This window comes from Neodiprion lecontei, chromosome 5 (assembly GCF_021901455.1).
Source record: "Neodiprion lecontei isolate iyNeoLeco1 chromosome 5, iyNeoLeco1.1, whole genome shotgun sequence".
NCBI classification, from domain to species: domain Eukaryota; kingdom Metazoa; phylum Arthropoda; class Insecta; order Hymenoptera; family Diprionidae; genus Neodiprion; species Neodiprion lecontei.
The window spans coordinates 4785990-4804861 of NC_060264.1; the positions used below are offsets into that span (position 1 = coordinate 4785990).

Genomic DNA, 18872 nt, shown 5'->3' on the forward strand with positions numbered 1-18872 from the left:
ATTGTTATTGTTGTTGTTGTTGTCGTGGGTATTACGAGGACGTTTCGAGTGCAGTTTTGCGAAAACGAGTGCGATAAAAATAAAAATAAAAAGGCGCGTGGCCGCGGGGCAAGTGCGGAATAAAAAAGGATCAATGCTGTCAAACCTCGCCTCAGGACCAGGACCCTGATGGACTACTCGTCGAGTGTCGACAGTTGGCCTCTTGAGTGTTGAACACCAGACGGGAACTGCTGGAGTTGAGTAGGTTTGAACAAATGTGCCAACGCGGTCATTAGAGGGAAGTAGAAGGTTTTTAAAGCCGAACAAAGCTCGCTGGTCTTACTTCATCTTTTCCGCTCCTCGTCGCTCGAGCGTCGCTGAAACATTTTTATCAGGCGAAAGCAAAGAAAAAATAAATTAATAAATAAATAAATAAATAAATAAAAACGCGAAAAACAAACAAACACAGAGCGACGGTATTTTTTACGGTATTCGAAATTCATCCGCCCGGACGTTGTTTTATTACTTTCTGCGTACAATTTGCGGGGGATCGACGGAAAATTAGAATTCTCTCGAGTGTGACAAAGCCGCGATATTGGACCAGCTAGAGTCGTGGTCCAGTGATCACGTCGCCTTGTGTGTGTGTGTGTGTGTTTGTGTGTGTGTGTTTTCTACGCTGTACTCACTCACAATATTCGTTGGCTGCTCCGCCAACCGGTATCAGATTTCAAGTCCCGATTGATCTCAGCTGGTAGCCAAATTCTCATTCATTCGCTCCGGTTTATCGGCGTGATATCGTGATCGGCCTCCCCCCCGTAGATATGCCGGCTGCGATTCAATTTCGCGATTTTAACCATCGCTGGCGCCACGCTGTCGTTGCCCGTGATATTCACGCGGTGACGACAATATTTTTTTAAGTGCCCGTTGTTACGCTGACACCGGAGGCGCGATAAAGGTTTTTTTTTTATTTTTTTTTTTTTACCGCGATTCAAGATCTTTTGATCCAACAAAATGTTTAGTCGATTTAAACAGTCCGACTAAGCATTTTGTTAGATCAAAAGATCATGAATTGACACAAATAACACATGCATCTCGACGAATCGCCTGTTTTCGTTAAAATTAGATATAAACGTAGATTCAAATTATTGTATATCTGAAATCCTCTTGCATAACATTGCGGATTGTTCGTTAGGAGCGATGAGGTTTTTATTTATTTAGTTTTTTTTATTATGTTTTGTTCTCTTTTTCAATTATAACGCGCGTGCCAACGAACAATTTTGATTACTCCGAACCTGCAAAATAACGATATAAATAATGATACTTTGTGAGATTGAAGTTTTGTTGTACAATAAATAAGCACGAACTGGCATTGATTATTACAGTGTATACAAGTGTTTTATTGATTTTTCATTAATGTCATGGATATCGTGATGTGGAAGCTCTATTGAACAAATAATTCATCTAATTAACCAAGTATAATAATTTTTACGTATAACGAAGTATGTATCTCTTATCTAAGATATATATATATATGTATATATATATACATCTTATTGGAATTCATTACGAAACAATATTCTTTTTCTTGAATATTATTTTCGATTTACATTTCAACTTGTCAGAGACTTTGTTTACGGATTTTTGCATTGAATTTATGTAATGTTAAAAATATGCTTCGTACTGCGGATGTGTACAGAAATAGAAGTAACGTCATCATCGTGTTTCCGTGGTGTAGTGGTTATCACATCCGCCTAACACGCGGAAGGTCCCCGGTTCGATCCCGGGCGGAAACATAAATTTTTTTTATTAAACTTTTTTTTTTCTTTCGTTTTAATTTCATTCCATTTCATCCGACTCTATTTTGATTTTTGATTCTAATCGTAGTTGTCTTCTCGCACTCAAGTATTTTGCGAATTAGAAAAGTGAATACAAATTACTCGAGGTGCGGTAAAACACGGATCTAACGTTCGTTCCGATCTTCGGGTTTTTTCCGATTTTTTCCAACCACTCGTCGAGTAATATATATTAATTTTCGGAATTTCACTCCATCGAAACTTTATTTTTCCGAATTTTTCCAACTACATTATTTATAATAATAATAATCGGACGTCTCCCGTATCTATTTGCAGTCAAAAATGAGCCAACCCGGTTCCTCGGCGAAGGCGTCTCCTTCAAGGCGAAGCTGATCGGGATTTTGGAAGTCTCGGAAGCACGCGGAGACCGGATGTGCCAGGCCGCCCTGGCGGATCTGAAAATGGCGATCCGGGCGGCAGGTGAGCACAAGCAAAGAATCGCTGTTCAGGTCAGCATCGAGGGTCTCCGACTGCGGGACGAAAAAACTGGGGTGAGATTTCTTTTCTCCATTAATTATCGTAAGCGTGCGATATTTTCTTTGACTATTTCTGTTTTTATTTATTTATTTTTTTCTCTCTCTCTCTCTCTCTCTCTCTTTTACCTCTACTATTTGTAAATTTTTTTTATCGCTAGGTTGTCGACGTTGGTAATTCAGCTTTTGTCTTGTTGTTTTATTATTTAAACAATTATTCACTCTCGATTTCGTACGATAATTGGTATTGCGTAGAAGATAGTTATTTTCTAGAGAAAAATGCTTGACAGTTTCCACGCAATTTTTATATGTAAACGTAAATTATCTTTCCTCTATCGATGTTGTTTCTCTCGTGTTTTTGTGCCAAAATTTGGTTTGAATATCTGAGAGCTGTACATTAAGCGAATTTTACGACTGCAAACGATTATTTGTTATTACGTAAGCAATTAATAACCTGCATCTTGCTGCACGCGTTTCACGCAACATTGTAAAATTATAATCAATATCATTAGCGTGAATATTTACAATCCAACTAATTTACAAGATGTCGTTTCTTTCAAATTTTCATTGCACGGTCACGAAGTATTACAATTGTCAATAAATCGATGTAAACAGTACAACAGACAATATTATTTCACAAAATTGTTACAAAGCATGATCGTTGTGCAAATCCACGTATCGAGATGTAGTTTTAAAACGTCTGCAGTTAATTTATGTTACCGACAAATTTTTACCCAAACATAAGCCTGAATTTTTTATAAAATGTGAATCCTGCTGAGCTTTTTTAAGAACCGCTGTGCAAATTGTTACGTTGTACGTAATTTCGTATTTTTTTTTTCACACGAATGTTTCTCAATTATTTATTTATTTGTTTATTTTTTTTTCACCGTCGCGTCGTCGCGATTCATTTTTATCGACGTCTGGTCTTTTCAAAAAAGCAAAGACAACAAATAAACACCCAAAACCCGTTCACCTCATACTCTAGCAGCCCTGCACCTACTTAGTTTCGCTAAATTTTTATAGCATTGGATTGATTTAGCGGCACCTTGCATGGCACTCAGTTTTGCGGAGAATTTCAATGCCGGTAAGTAAATGATTACGTGTTTTATCATCGCGCGATATTTCCATATAATCGTTGAATACGATAGGCCGGAAACTTGGCAAATTTTCAATTATAAAAATTTTCGCTCACTTTTCCTCCAGGACTGCCTTTATCACCATCCTGTTCACAAGATATCCTTCATCGCTCAGGATATGAGCGACTCAAGGGCCTTTGGTTACATATTCGGATCGCCGGACACCGGGCATCGGTTCTTTGGCATAAAAACCGACAAGGCAGCCAGTCAGGTAAAATTTGCAAATTTATACACGAAGTGCACTTCTGATCGGAACATTTTCCTCTCTTCTTATTATTATACGTAGAATCGATTACGCGCCAAACAATTCTCACCATTCTGTGCGTTCTCAACGTATATTTGCGGTCTTACGGGCCCAAAATATCGTATTTTGGAACAGTCTAAACCAAATTGCGAGCATAGCTAATCAAGGCTGAGAAATATTACAAGTAGACTAAAATCAGTATCAATAGTATTATAGATCCACGTATCGAACGAGAAAACTTCAGAAGTTACAGAAAAATCTAACGATTGAAAGAAGAAAAATAAAAAAATAGGATCGACCAGCAAGCGAGAGAATATCGCGAAATGACGTTTGCCAAATCCGTAGAGCCAATGTGGTAATAATCCGCGGTTCGGAGGAGGGAGGATTCGGTTCTGGGGGTTGTGGACGAGTTGTCGGGGTTGAAAATTCACGACCCCTCGAGTCGTTTGGATCACATCGATTCGATGCAGCAACGGATAAGGAGATTAGAAGTAGGTGTATGCACAAGGGGCGAGGATGTGGACAAGTGTATGGGAATAATTGCGTTACGTGCACGCGTACAAAGGTGGAGAGGAGTTCGTCTAGGATCGAACTATGCATGCCGGTTTGTCTCGTTGTCTCGCTTTCGCGCTTCGTTGCTTCTTGTGATGCGGATTATCACCGAGCGGCTTCACTTCGCCTACTATTACGGGATGAATGTGGATGTAACGTAGAGCCGAGAAGTGTGATCGAGCCGCAACCGGCCACCCTCTCTAACGTAACTTCGTCAAGTTGATGAAAGTAAATCGATTATTCGCTTCTCGTAATCGCACCTTACACGTCGTATTCCCAGATCGGCATCCCTTAAAGCATCGTTTATACCACACGTAGAAAATACGTTGTTGGTATCGAATCGATTGCTTGGCAGGTTTTTTGGATCGTTAATTAAGAATCTAAGGTCAGACTGAGAGAAATTTTTAGTTACGGTTACCGCTCAGTCCTTAATTATTTTCATTTTTTTATCACAATCGAAAAATATAGTTCCAGGTAGGAAATGAAAATTACTTTTCTAGCCGTTACCGAAAAGTCTGGTATCCGTTGCTATTCTTTATCGTCACGATCAACGTTACTAGATTTTCTTGCAACTGTTGCGAAAATTTAACGCTCGTGGTTACGCGTACCTCGTTTTTCGTAATCCCAACAATATTCAGAAGTTCTGAAGAATTTAAATTTGACGCAATCGATAAGCTGGAATAAAAGACTGGATACATTTGGATTTTGATGAAACTTGGTACTGTTGTCGACTGTATCGTGAGCCAGGCCGTGGGACGTAACTGTTATATCAACGAGTCCATTATAAATCCAGGCAACCCGGAAAATGAAAAGCTTACCAAAGACAGAACGCAAAGATGCCCTATGGCTTTAAAATCGTTAATCGCGAATCTGAATTAGTAGTTCAAAGTTCGAATCGCACGTTATTCTTTTATTTTTCTCTGTGAACTTGGAATCTGCATTGTGATAGCAGGAAGTTCGATGGCCGGTCTAAAGCGGCTTGTTTTAGTTCGCGAATTTCCAAAATTTTGTATTTATCATTGACGCCAGTTTAATCGTAGACAAAAAAATTATAATCAGACTAAATAATATTCAATTTAACACCTAGATTGAGTAAAGTAATTACACGTATGATGTCACTTGTACCAAAGTATGTTCTTTAAGCTCAGTGAAATTCAATTGCATTTAACAATCTCTTCGATTAAAATATTTAGCATCCGTATGGCGTGACGGTCGAATAAAATAACCCATGAATTAATTACCTCACGTCGAAGAAAATTTCTGGCCTCGATTCGAGTGTCGAGTTACTTGGACAAAGCTTAGATACAGCAGGTTCCAGATACACGTGTATATAAAAACATCCGTTCGCGAGCCGTAACACGAGACGTTATGCAAGAGAATACCGGATTAGAAATAAAGATTATCACGCCAGTTTCTTGGAGATGCTACTACACGTACAATTAGGAGCAAATCTTCCATAAATTTCATTCCAATTTCTCGCTTGCTTACTTTTATTTTTCGACGTTAAAAAACAGAGACATGTCCAATTGTTGCGCCAGTTTGTATGATTTATTTAAGGTGAGCTGCATCGACGGTTTGACATTTTTGTTACAAGTTTCATAAATTCAGACTGTGTTTTAATTGAACGTACCGTAAATTGTGCGATACGCGAGCACTGATTAAATACACTGTAAATTGTTGCGTAGGCGATAAAGGAAAGGAACGATTGCTGGCTTCACGATCCTGATCTTGGCTTCGTTAATTCAATCAAATTGAACATCCAGACTCTGTTAAAGTGCCTAAAATTATACTCGGGTCGAGGAAGCGGGAAGTGACCAAAAATTGTGAGCTAACTTTCCTTAGAAATTTCTGAAAGTGACTTTCATTCATGATAAAATCGCTCGACGGGAAGATTGTCGGATATTTACGAAAATTTCGTTTCTTCGCTGTCGCGCATGTAGTTCACGTTTCAAATACTAAACGAGGACGATATGAATGCCTGAAATTATATGCAGTAGGCGAAACTTGAACTCGTTACTCGCAGTGTACGTAACTGTAAATATTGGAAAAGGCATAGATCGATGACTAGACGCGCTTCGCCTAGATCCTAATCCTTCCCCACTATCCATTTCTCTGTTTCTCTCCTTTTCTCCTTCACCCATTGATCGCAGGATCGCAATTTTTACCATGGTGTAATTGAAAAAGCGCAATAATAACCAGGAATACCTTCAGCTCCACAATCATTACGACGATAATTAATTCCGAACGTCGCGTCGCGTTGCGAATATTATCCGCACCGCGAGCGAAAATCACGCGCGTTTTTCACCGTTAGGTAAGGCCAAGAATATATTCGTATTCGTTGGCTGAAATACTAGCACAATTCCTAAGTGAGTCACCTTTACTGCAAGTGGCTTGATTTTAAACTGAGAAACTGCGGATTGCGGATAATCAGATAATAAGTTGCGGGACGGAAATTGTGCGTGGTCGGAAATTTGCAATTTTACAGCTAATCGAGATGACGCAAAATTTCAAACTTGCGTAGAATCGTCGGTGCAAGGTGAACAAAAAGAAATAAAAAAATTGGCTCGCTCACGAAAAATTATCTCCAAGTTCAGAAGATATATCCAAAACCCCGGTTAAATTAAGAACGGTTTAGAAGAAGTGAGTCGGGATATTTGATTTTTATTTTTTTAAATTGTCTCTACAATTTCTTTCACTCTCATTCACGGAGATAATGAGAGAACAGATTTTGCTCAAAACTGCAGTAAAAGAGCGAAACATGGGATTCTTGTTCGATAAACTGTGTGCGGAGTAATTCTGCTCCATTTGTAGTAAAGAAAAGAAAAGAAAATATAGATAACAACATCTTTTCCCTTTTCCGGCATTTTTGAGTAAAATCTGCTCGTTTTTTTTCCCCTCTCTGTTCTATTCGGAGATTCAAGACTGAAGAAAACAAGAAAACGATTTTTAATACCGACGTTTCGCGACTCTTTCCCGCAGGACGCACATGCCTTAAATATTAGCGAACGAACGGTAAAAACGGTACCTTTTTCCCAACCATCCAAGAGTGTCATTCGCGTTTAATGGACGATGGCATTTGGGTTGGTTGGTTGACGGTCGTCCCGAGTAAACGTCGCCTGCAGTGCGTCGAGGAGTTGAGACACGAGTGTTTACTTTTGGCCTTTGGTGCCTGCAGGTCAGTCTTGTCGAGTCGATTGTGCACGAATCGTGATTAGTGTAAAAATATACGCGTCGTCGAAGAGTGCGGAGAAATTAATTACCGTCCAATTGTAAGACAATGCGACGCGCTGCGTATTACGAATGTTTTGCAATTAAATTTACACCGAGGAGTGTTTTTCTCGGATCAGCAGATTACACGCGAAAGATTGGCGAAATCGAAACGTCGTTCGTTGGACTAGAAATTTATAACGAACGCCTTGTTTATCATTCGTTAGCGAGTATATCGCCGTGTGGAAATTATTTCTTCGCAGTGACGAGGAGAAAATAAATTCTATGTTTTTTCTACTTTATTTTTCTTATGTGTTCGGGTATGGCGTAACTAAAGTAACTGTCGTTTTAAAATAATTTACAGGTCGTTTTGGCGATGCGAGATCTATTCCAGGTCGTCTTCGATCTTAAGAAGAAGGAGATCGAGCTTGCCAAGCAGCATATTGAACAAAATGCTATCAAATTTCGGAGCGGTATATTCGTGGAGCCGGCGCCTGATACGAAGGTAAAAAAAATATATACATATACTATCAAAATTTATGTAACAGCATCAGCGAAACGGGAACTTTTTTTTTTTTTTTTTTCTTTTCCGAATTTTCGACCGCATAGCAGATTTCGGTGGTACATTTAAGCGTACAAAATGTACTTGACATTTTCTTTAACGTATTGAGAAAAATTTCATTTTTTATAGTAACTCGAAAAATTCAGTAAAACTGGTATCGTTAAAAAAACTGTTTGAATATTGTTGGAATTAGGAAAAACGAGGTACGCCTAACCATTTTGCTCTATCGTCGATCCTTTTTTGGTTATTGCAACCCTGAATCAGTTTCTGAGGTTTACTCTACTTTTTTAGTCGAACAAGGCTTTAACGTCAATTTATTCTTGCACGAGCATTAAATTTTCGCAACAGTTGCAAGAAAATCTAGCAAGAGCGACCGCGATGAGAAAGAATAGTAACGGATACTGGACTTTCCGGTAACAGTTAGAAAACTAATCTTCATTTCCTACCTAGAACTATATTTTTCGATTGCGGTAAAAAATGAAAATGGTTAAAAAAAAACGGAACTAAAAATTTCTCTCGGTGCGTCAAAATATTCGAACTAATAATAAGACAAAACGGATTACTTTTAAAAAATGAAAAAAAAATTTTGTTTCGTTGCGGCGGAACGATATTAAATAATTTTTCAAACACCGATTTATGCAGTTCGTGTTTTTCCCGAGATTGCTGAGCTGATAATCTGGGTAATTTCATTCAATAAATATCTCCATCAGATCTAGAAATTTTTTTAAGGGGTTGCCGAAGATCTTCAGGTGGGTATTTGCGTTGCAGACACCCGACATCGCTGACCTGATATCGCAAAGTGTCGATAGAGTATTGTGGTATTATTGTATATTATTTAGACGGGCGTCGATATCGCCGTGTCTAAAAATAGAAACGCCTTCAATCGAGAGCATGTCGAGAATTGTTCAGGCTGCACTTTCATTCATTTTTCAAGTTTTTCCTGTCTGGGTTCTAGCAAAGAAACTAGGTCAAAGAATGGATTTTCTTTTATCTATAAAACCGGAAACGGAAGGCGACCCACAGTGACACTCTACACCCAGGCTACGCACACAACGAATGCTACAGTCGTTGTTTATAATTCTCGCAATTAAGTTAGTTGCTGTCTGCAGTTGAGTTAAATCTGTCCGGAATTTACCGAGAGTAAAATCACGTCTGCGGTAAATTTTGATCTCACATACCTACATGTATTGTGTGGTGAAAAATTGCAGAGTATAATTTCTTCGCGAGCAGTGCTATAAATTATCTGTTAAACGTTGATATTTTTCTCACAGGATTTCTCATTACACAGGCTATAAATATATGAATACGTTTGTTGAAACCGTGTCAAAGAACTTTTCACTGCTACTCTTATTTCGATAATACGTTTAATCTCGTTTCTACGCTATAAGCGTACGCTTGAAAATAGCAATAATCATTGAAATTGAGCGTATATATACACATTAAAGTCAAGTATGACAGAACGCTGTTTAATGTAGGCAGCAGTTAGTCAACGAATAGACGACTAAGGTCAAGACTGAATAACCGCTCTGTTCTCACCCCACGGCGTATAATTTTTCTTCATTTTTTTTCCTTGACGGTAAAGTTTTGAGCTGAACATCGACAAGTCACACAGTGTATTTCTAACCACGATCGAATTAGAGCATGAACAGAGAAATAAACTCGGCTACCGAACTGCAATTTGCTAAAATCGCCAACCGCACTTGTCCGTATAAAACTAGTGAACTGATTACACCGTAAAAGTGAGAAAAATTGGTTAAACGAAAGCATACAAGGTATACTCGTATACTGGGGTGGTCCTCGGGGCTTTACGACAGTTGTTTTTTTAGTATGTGACAAAACTTTTTCGAGTGGTACCTTAAAAACTCAAAAAATTAAAAAATGATCCACCCTAGTACATATTCATCGTGATATTATACCCGTACTCATCGCAGGGGGCCGCCGGAAGCGAGGCGGTCGCTCACAGGATAAGGGCGCTAAATTCCGAGGCGGAAAAGCCGGCGGAGAGGAAGCCCGAGGTCCAGGGTGGCGTGATAGCCGACCTCCTCGATCTACAGTTCGAGCTGAACTCGTTGCAGCAGGGAATCCACCAGATGGACAAGATCACGCCGGACAATCCAAGGCCGCCGTACGAAGACCCATTCGAGACCGACCCTTTCGGCGATTCGTTCGCCAACATGAAGGTGAGCCACTTGAAAACCCACGTCCGTCGAGATTTCGTCTCTCTTCCAGCCGCCGAATGTCCCGTCAAATCCTTCTTCGACCGCTTTCAGCTCTCCGAAATGTCTCAGGCGAGGGAAACCGTTCAGCCAATTCTTCCGCCGCCACCGTCTTCAGCGAAAAGGGGACACCTTGAACGCCAGCAAACCTTACCCGCTGTTACCACCTCGACGACCTCCAGTCCGGCCACCACTTTGGCGAGTAAAACACCACCGCCTCAGGGCTCCGTTCACTGGTTCGACAAGGAAACGGAAAACCTATTCAACGAGGGAGAGCTGTCCAGTCTTGCCATGAAAGCTGCGGCCGGCAACCAGAATTCATCAGGGGATAAGGATCGGGATTCTGTAAGTTCGTTTCTACCGCTGGTTAGTTTACGCGCTGTATCGTTGTTTCGTTGAACCATGACTCTGTAGTGGAAGACGTTGAATTGAGGTCGAGGTGAATTGAGGAAATCCGTCGATTTTAGGGGGTACTTTGGGCTTGCGGTTACATCCTTACTATTGTAGTAATACAATATCGGACGTTTAATTATGCAATCGATGAACAACTTGGTGCCGACTTTTATGGACTCTACAATCAAGTGTCATCATAACACTGTCTCATGTCAAGTCTTCACCTTTTTCTTCCGAATGCCCGTATCTCATCAGGGGTAGTATCTGATGGTATAATCTGACGTTTAATTTACGAATTGATCTCTGAACATATTGTCCTACATTAGTCCACCCCGGTTACAACGTCCATGTTTTACAGTACGAAGTTAGTTCAAGTGACACAAGGTGGTAGGTTCGTCGGAGAGTGTCGTTAAGTTTCAGCTCTTTGAGAGTGTAACACGACGTTGTCTTTCCAGGCATCGTTGAGCGTGACGCCAACGCTTCGAAAGAGTCCGCAGATCGACGTGTTCACGGAGTTGGACCCGCTGGGAACGGGTTTGATAAAGCCGTACGTGGATAAGAAGGACTTCTTTCAACACCTGAAAAACCCGCCAAAGAAGGTGCTGAAGGATCTGGTCACGACTACCTCAGGCGACACGTTTCCGGCGAACTTCAACCTCTCCCAAGATCCGCTGGAGCCGATTCCCGTTCAGGGGGCGCCCTTGGGGAGTGGAAGCGAGGGATTCGAGGACAGCAACTTCGCGGACTTCAACAGCTTCGAGACCGCCGAACAGATCGTCGTGTCCAAGACCGAGTCGCCGAAGGCGCGCCGTGTGGGTTCACCACGAGCCCTGCACCTTCAGCCACTGTCAGTATCGCTTCCGCCGGAAGAGGTCCCGCCACAGAAGAGTCTCAATAAGTCGGAATCGAAGGAGTCGACGGAAAGTGTTCAGGCTCTGGTGAGGCTCCCCAGTCCTAAGAAGTACCTGCAGTCGGTGCGGAAACGGGAGTTCGACATTGATCTGGCCGGAAGTAGGGGCCAGTCCATGGACCGGCCGTTTCCAGTTGATTTCACGTCCAACAACGACTCCCCGGCCTCGCCACTGCGCTCTGGTTCCTCGGACGCCAACTCCCGGCTTTCAAGCTCAAGCGCGGAGCTGGACATAGTGCCAGAACCACCGCCTCGGGGCGCCGGAAGCATCCTGATAAACCCGCCGCCACTTCCACCGAAGAAGCAAGGTGGAAGGAGCACCGTAAAACCTCCGCCGAGGCCACCGCACACCGACGGTCACTTCCACTATGACTTCATTCAGCGGAAGGAGGCCTCGCCGTCGCCGACGAGGAAGGACCTGCGAAAAAGTCCTGGGGGTAAGGACATCAGGAACAGATTTGACGACGACTTTAGTCCACCACCTCCAGCTCCGCCCCAGCTACCGAAGAGGTCGGAGCTCGCAAACGCCTTCCCGACCTCCAAGTTCGAGGACTCGTTTACGACCATGGCGCCGACCACCCTCTCGTCTCTGCTGCACAGCAGCTCGTCGACCACCACGACTAGCGTCACCGAAACTAAGAAGTCCAAGCCGTCCCTCGACATCACCCTCAGCCAGTTGACGTCTACCAATCTTGGTGACCTTGCCAACGCTCTCGGGATGAACGTCACAGAGCTGACCAGTCTCACTCTTCAGCAACTCACCGAGTGTCTCGCCTCACTCACGGCTAAGGAGATCACAGCCTCCGACGGCAAGGAGCAAAATGAGCCCGAAGTACCGACCAAGCTACATCCTGCTAAACAGGCTGAAAGCTCCTTCGTAGTCGGGGAACCACTTTTCACAGCCGACTTTGACCAGGGCATAAAACAGACCGAGCAGAACGCCTACGACAAGTACGCTGTCTTTAGGGAACTCCTGGAACTCGAACAGCAGAAACAGGATCGCGAGGCTGGTGAGGAAGAGGAGAAGAGGCAGGATCTAGATGAATCGGAAGTCGAAGTGGAAGAAGCTGACAAGGTTCAGGCGGAAGAGGAGACGGAGACGTCACCCAATCGCCTGGAAGATGACCAAAAGAGCGTCGAGTGCCAGGCCAAGAACTCGGTCATTCCGAAGGCTGGTTTGACCGTCGATCTACCGCCGATCGTTAAGCAGGCTCCGAAGGCCGAGGCTGAGGACGATGACCTTGATGATACGGTGAACGGCTCTACCGAGGAGAAGGAGGATTCGAAAGAGGAGGACGAGGAGCCGGTAGGTCAACAGGATAAGGAGGAAAGCAGAGTGGAAGACAATATTGGATCAGCGAAAGATGGGACAGGAGTGGAAATTGACAAGGAGGCGGATTCGAACGGGGTCGAACAACCGGAGGAGCCGGAGAGCAAAGAGGAAGCGAAGATTGTGATGGCGGAAAAAACGGAGACAAAATCATCTAGCGACAGATACGCGGCTTTGCGAGAAATAATCGAGGAGACGGTCGAGCAGACGACAAAAGAAGACAGAGAGGATCAAGTAGAGGAGACGATGAGCGGAAGTCCGTCATACACGGCCAAAACGGAGCTCAAATCTACACCACCGAGCGTCGACCTGATGAGTCTCTTCTCAAAGCCGTTGACGAAGTCCCTCAAGCATCCTCCAAGCAGTCCGAAGAAGGTCACAGACAAAAAAGAAGACGATCTGACGTTGGTCTCGATGGAAATTTTCGAGGAGGTGCTGATCAGCGGTGGGACCCAGAAGCTTAGTTCAGGTCAGGCGAAGGTCGGAAGTACTTCCGGGTTCGAGGACACGTTTTCTCCCTTTCCAGCCGCTGAGAGTAAGCCTGAAAAGGACGAGGCCAAGGACGATGCCAACTGGGCAAAGTTTGACTCGAACGTCTTCCACTCGGACAAATCGTCCGGCGAGGGCGCCGGATCCGTCGGTGGAACGTCGCCGTGGTCTCCCGATGGCAAGGAGTTCCAAGGCAAGGACGAGCCACCCTTCAAACCAGCCGTTAATCGCAACTCCGGGGACAGCGACAACGAGTGGAAGGACGAGGAGGAGAGCGAGGGCAGCAACGGAAGGCCTAGGGATGACGCTTTCTGGGGGAGCGGCGGAAAGCCACCCCCGCCTCGGCATCAGACCGGGTTCGACGACCCGCGGGGCTACTACGATCACGGTAGCCCTCCACCCCCGGGGCCCGTTGACAAGGAGAGGGGCTTCCGGGAGCGTCCAGTTCGCAAAGGGCGCGGTTCCTCCTGGATAAAAGGGGCGCACAGGTCGAGGGATGTTTCGCCGTGGCACGAGGAGCAGTGCAATGTTGTGAGTTTGAAATTTGACTTTTCATTTAATTGTAGATGACATTTGTAACGGGATATTGTATTCAAAAAAACTTAATCATAAATGGTTCTTGTAATTTATATCTGTGCATACCGTGTTTGGAGAAAATTGAATCAAGTATCGGCCCTATTTCTGAAATAATTGAACTATAGAGAAAATGGACAAAATTGAAGAGATTTTGATTCGTCGTAAATACTTTTAATTGGTTACTGAAATTTTTTTTTTTTTTTTTCTAGTTGAGTAATGAATATTACGATAGTAATTACAATGGTAATAAAAATGGTAATATCAATAATAAGGATATAATTAATGCTATAGAAATATACGAAGACAAAATTTAATTCTTTTTTTTTACAATGAAATGTTCATTCTGCTTCGCACTTTTATTTATTTTGCCAACGGAAGTGTTACTTCAGGAATGCCTCGTTGTTTTTTGGTCATGACTTTAGGAAACGGACTCGTTATACAAGGAGTACAAATTGATTATTTGCTTAATGTGAGTATTTTACCTCGACTTCCCTGATCGCGGTAGTTGAATTATCTGTCTCATCCATCGCATTGAAGAATAAAACAGCAATAAGATTCCGTTCTCCTACTAATTAAAATTTTTGCAACAATGAATCAGGGCCGGTGGGAGGAGGATCACCGAGGGCTTCGTTACTCGCGCAAAATCCCGTACAAGGATCACCCGGGTGGGGAAGAGGAGCCGCCGTACAAGGGTCACTGGAAGTGCCGACCGAAGCAGAGCAGCAAGCCGCGTCCGTGGAGCGGGGACCGAGAGGGTTTCTGGGCGCAGGATCACCCGTCCTACGAGGAGGAGCGCAAGCGCAGAATGGCGCTGTGGGCCGAAGAGGACCGGGACCGTTTCAGCAGCCAGGAGAGCATGGGCTACGACGAGGACGAGCGGTGGGCCCGACGCTGGTCGAACGAATACGAGCGGCGACGGTGCCGCGAGGAGGAAGCGGGCCGGTTCTGGGGCCGGCGGGGGCCCGAGGCCGAGTACACCTACACCCGAGATCCCTACCGCCACCACGAGGCGGGACGGTGCTGCAGCCGCGAGCGACCTCGGGACTACGCGCCGTCGGGTTGGGAGGACGAATACGGCGAAGAGAGGGGGGAGGACTCGCCGCGCTACTCGGCCGCGCGCAAGCGCGTCTGGCCCAAGAGGCCCAACAGCGCTACGGAGAGCCGAAACGCCGAGCCGGGCTACGCCGATCCGAGGCCGAAATATCCCGTCTCGCGTTCCGAGTGCAGCGACAACGATTCGGACGCTTACATGCACCGGCCGCGGCGTTCGCGCAGCCGCGAGAGCTACTGGGGCAGCGATCAGGAGTTTGAAGGGTGGCCGGAGCGCTGTTGGTCCGAGGGGCCCGACGGGCCCCCGACGAAAAGCGACACCCTGCACCGACGCAGGATAAACCGACACAAGTCTCGCGCGCAGACCAAGTCACAGGGGTCGCCGTTCGAGGACGACTTTACCCAGGAGCCGGACGAGGCCGCGAGCGATCCGTTCGTCGCCGCGGGGCCGGAGTCTCGTCTCACCGTCGACGTCGAGCCGCAGAAGATACCGGTCGAAACGGCCGCCCTCAGTCCCCGAGGGGTTAAGGAGCACGCGTTGAGAAGGGAACCGAGGTCCTACAAGAGGAGCGGTTACCGTCACTCGCCTTACGAGGACGAGCTCACACCCACGGCCAGCGTGTCGAGTGACACTTCCGACCGGCAGAGGCTTGGCTCGGACCTTAAAGCCACCCCCGAGGAACTGCCGAGGGACACCAAGGACCCCTTATCCGCCGATGGTTTCGTCTCGGAGGACAGCGGGAGGGATTCATTTTTCAACGGCGATCCGAGGTTCGACGATGACGCTTTTAATTTTAAGTCTGAATTGGACGATTGCGTGCCCGAACGCGCTACCACCTTACCGCTCAAAAGTTCGCGGCAAATGAAGTGCTCCGCTGGCGGGAAAATCAAAACCGACATACAGTACATAAAGAAATCCGAATCCGTTAACATATTCGTTCGCGAGAGCGATCCTTTTGACGACGATGATTTTTTTAACTGATCCGTACGCGTTTACGGTATTTAATAACGGCAGGTATTTTTTTTTTTTTTATTTGCTTGCTTTTTTTTGTATATTTCCAAGGGGATTGAAGATAGTTTCGAGCAATTTCGTGTTATTGTTTTTTGTCTCATCTAGGACGAATGATTTTTATGCTATATATATATATAATGTTACGGATAATCGCGTACGTCCGAATTTCTTATTTTCATTTCCAATCAATTTTCTGTTTGTTATTTCAATCAAATACGCCGAGGGAAAGAGAGATAATCAAGCGAATCGCTCGGTGTTCGAAGAGAGATTGTCGAAAGTTTGAAGCGATTATATTATACATAACGATAATGTGGCTTATCGATGCGAACGTATTTTGCTAATTTCGTGACTGACATTTTTCAGTGGGTGAGAAAGATTGCACTTGAGAAACGGTATAAATGTAACTGCTGGGTGCGGAAAAAAAATTTGATAATAATTCAGGTTAATAATGTTTGACTAACTAGCGTCTTTCGTTCGCGTATATATATATATATAAATAAATAAATAAATACGTCTTATATCTACAATGCACATGTTGCATACCATACGTATATTGTTTCCTATAGAATTTCTAGTCGACGATTGTGATAATCGTTCAAGTTTCGTTTTACGCTTTTTGTCATTTTCTCGATTTTATTACAGCTTCAGGTTTGTAAATAATGATGTATTGCCTGTTTCGTTACGTTTATAACTATTATAATGGTAATAATAATAAAAACATAGAAACAGTAATAAAATTAATAACAACAACAACAACAATAATAATAATGATAATAATAAATCAAACGATTGCCTATATTCTCGTAACTTGTAATTTTTCGCAACTTGATTTAATGAATTAATTTGAAACAATTCCGTGTCAGTTCGTGGCTCAAGTTTCCATTCGCCGTACTCTGTATGAAAATCAAGTCATTCCATAATTATATTTTTTTTCTGCTCCTAAAGCTGAATACACAGTCGATTCGGTAGCATGAACAATCGGTTGACGGAAATTTTCAAGTGAAAGATAATAATATTGAATACATATGTTGCGTATTGTATTTTTAGGTCAATACTCATGTTGCGTAAAGTTTTTACACCACGCAGTCTGGACCACTGTAAATCTGTAGATTACATGGTAGAAGAAGGATAATAAAATAACAACAACAACAACAACAATGGTAATGATAATAATAATAACAACAACAATAATAATAGTTATAATATATTAATAGTAATAAGAATAATGACGACGATGATAAGACGAAGAGAAGAGAAGCAGAAAAAAAACTTTTAAATGCAACTAATCATACACATCATCAACGTACGCGCGTGTCGTGCATAAACAAATAGATGGGAAAATTTTTGAAAAAACTTACCCGTTCACGATTGTAAAGAAAGTAAACAAAAAATATCGACTCGTGACGCAGTTTTCATTTCTCTAAAATTTCCTTGCGGCCGGTAGTCGTGTGTTGCAAACGATGCGAGAGAAAAAAACAAAAAACCTTAAAAAAACGAAGAAAAAAACAACAAAAAAAAAACAACAAAAAAAAAAACAAAACCATAATATATAAACATATAATATATCTGTAAATGTACCCTAAAAATTATACGTCGAAATTCAATATTCCCAAATCTCTCAATCGCTACAAATCATATACATATGTTTGTACAAATACATATATGTGTATATTTATTGCCTAAATTTATCTACAAAAAAAAAAAAGAAAAAGACAAATAAGTAAATACTTTGTGTATATAATACGTGTAACGGTGTGTTGAAGATTTTATAAAATATACACATTAATACATACGTGCATAATGTAAGACGCGGAGAAGAAAAAAATTACGCCGCATTGTCGTAAATTTAAACGATTTGGGGCCGGTCGACAAATACGTTCGTTTTTTTGAACGATCTTAAACACATACCCCATGTAACAAGGTTCGTTCGGCCGGGCCCCCGAAAATAATACGTCACAAATCTCGATCCCTCCCCTCCCCCCTTTCGCCACCCTTTTTGTTCCATGATTCAAAGTTCGATCTGTATTTAAGATTTTCCACAAAGAAACGTACTTGAGGTATTGCAAAATCCAAAATTCGAACCATTCACGACCCCAAAAGCGAACGTATTTGTCGAACGACCCCTTTACAAGTATACAATGTCTGTTTATACGCGTGTAACTGATTGACGCGATGCAGGGAATTTGCAATTGGCAAAATGTCACGCACGTAGATCGTCGCGAAATAATAATAAATATACATCCCCGAATTACGAGTCAGACTTATTGATCGTTGTTATAATTTTGTTGATTGTGGAATAGTTTCGGACTCTTTGGCATTGCTTGTATTATAAATTAATTGACGATGCGAAAGACATCGTTCCAATTATTAGTCCGTACGCGTACATTTTATCACATATACACGGATCAATAACCAATCAAATGTAGAAATACGCTGAAGGGAATAACATATTTTTATGTCAATATATTGTACTGTGTACATTCATTGATATGATTGTAAGAACGTTTCACTGATGTAGGTATTATTGAAATCACATTAACGACTTATGTGTTCATGCAATAATTCATTTGTTAACTTTTCTCCGGATAGCTATGCAGGCGTTAAAATCGACCTGCGCGAATCCTGTGCAATTTGTTTGAAAAAATAAATAAATAAATAAATAAAACGTATCCGCAAAATGTACAACGATTCTCCAGAGTTCGTTTAAAAAACAACACTGTTGAATTAAAAGGAAAATGAAATGGGTCCACCGGTTGGTAAAAGAATGCTTAATGTATTTTCACGCATTTCTTCGCCCAAATCTGCATGAATTTATTGTTAATTTGTTCGATCTTGTCTTACGTGGTCGAGGTAATAATATAAGTATGATACTTTAATACCGGAATAAAGA

General features: G+C 42.7%; 1 protein-coding gene, 1 long non-coding RNA gene and 1 other non-coding gene across 10 annotated transcripts in view; 2 read left to right on the plus strand and 1 right to left on the minus strand.

Annotated features, from left to right (window-relative positions):
- Positions 1–17523, plus strand: part of LOC107221484 (protein disabled) — a 24261-nt gene extending 6738 nt beyond the window's left edge. Inside the window, exons 2-9 of one of the 8 annotated variants that reach the window (XM_046741689.1) lie at positions 2109–2323; positions 3345–3389; positions 3509–3652; positions 7809–7949; positions 9938–10186; positions 10277–10567; positions 11071–13875; positions 14519–17523. In XM_046741689.1, the coding sequence (XP_046597645.1) occupies positions 2109–2323; positions 3345–3389; positions 3509–3652; positions 7809–7949; positions 9938–10186; positions 10277–10567; positions 11071–13875; positions 14519–15952 (5324 nt within the window). In that variant the 3' untranslated portion in view covers positions 15953–17523. Of the gene's footprint in view, positions 1–2108; positions 2324–3328; positions 3390–3508; positions 3653–5627; positions 5795–7310; positions 7507–7808; positions 7950–9937; positions 10187–10276; positions 10568–11070; positions 13876–14518 lie in introns of those variants that run through there. The other 7 variants (XM_046741690.1, XM_015660488.2, XM_015660487.2 and 4 more) reach the window with 7 other exon arrangements.
- Positions 1030–7377, minus strand: LOC124294759. Its single transcript, XR_006904689.1, has 3 exons — positions 7263–7377; positions 2125–2302; positions 1030–1271 (listed from the first exon to the last, which is right to left on the minus strand). It is a non-coding gene; the product is annotated as an uncharacterized LOC124294759 (long non-coding RNA).
- Positions 1700–1772, plus strand: Trnav-aac. The gene has a single exon. It is a non-coding gene; the product is annotated as a tRNA-Val (tRNA).
- Positions 17524–18872: the final 1349 nt, after the last annotated feature.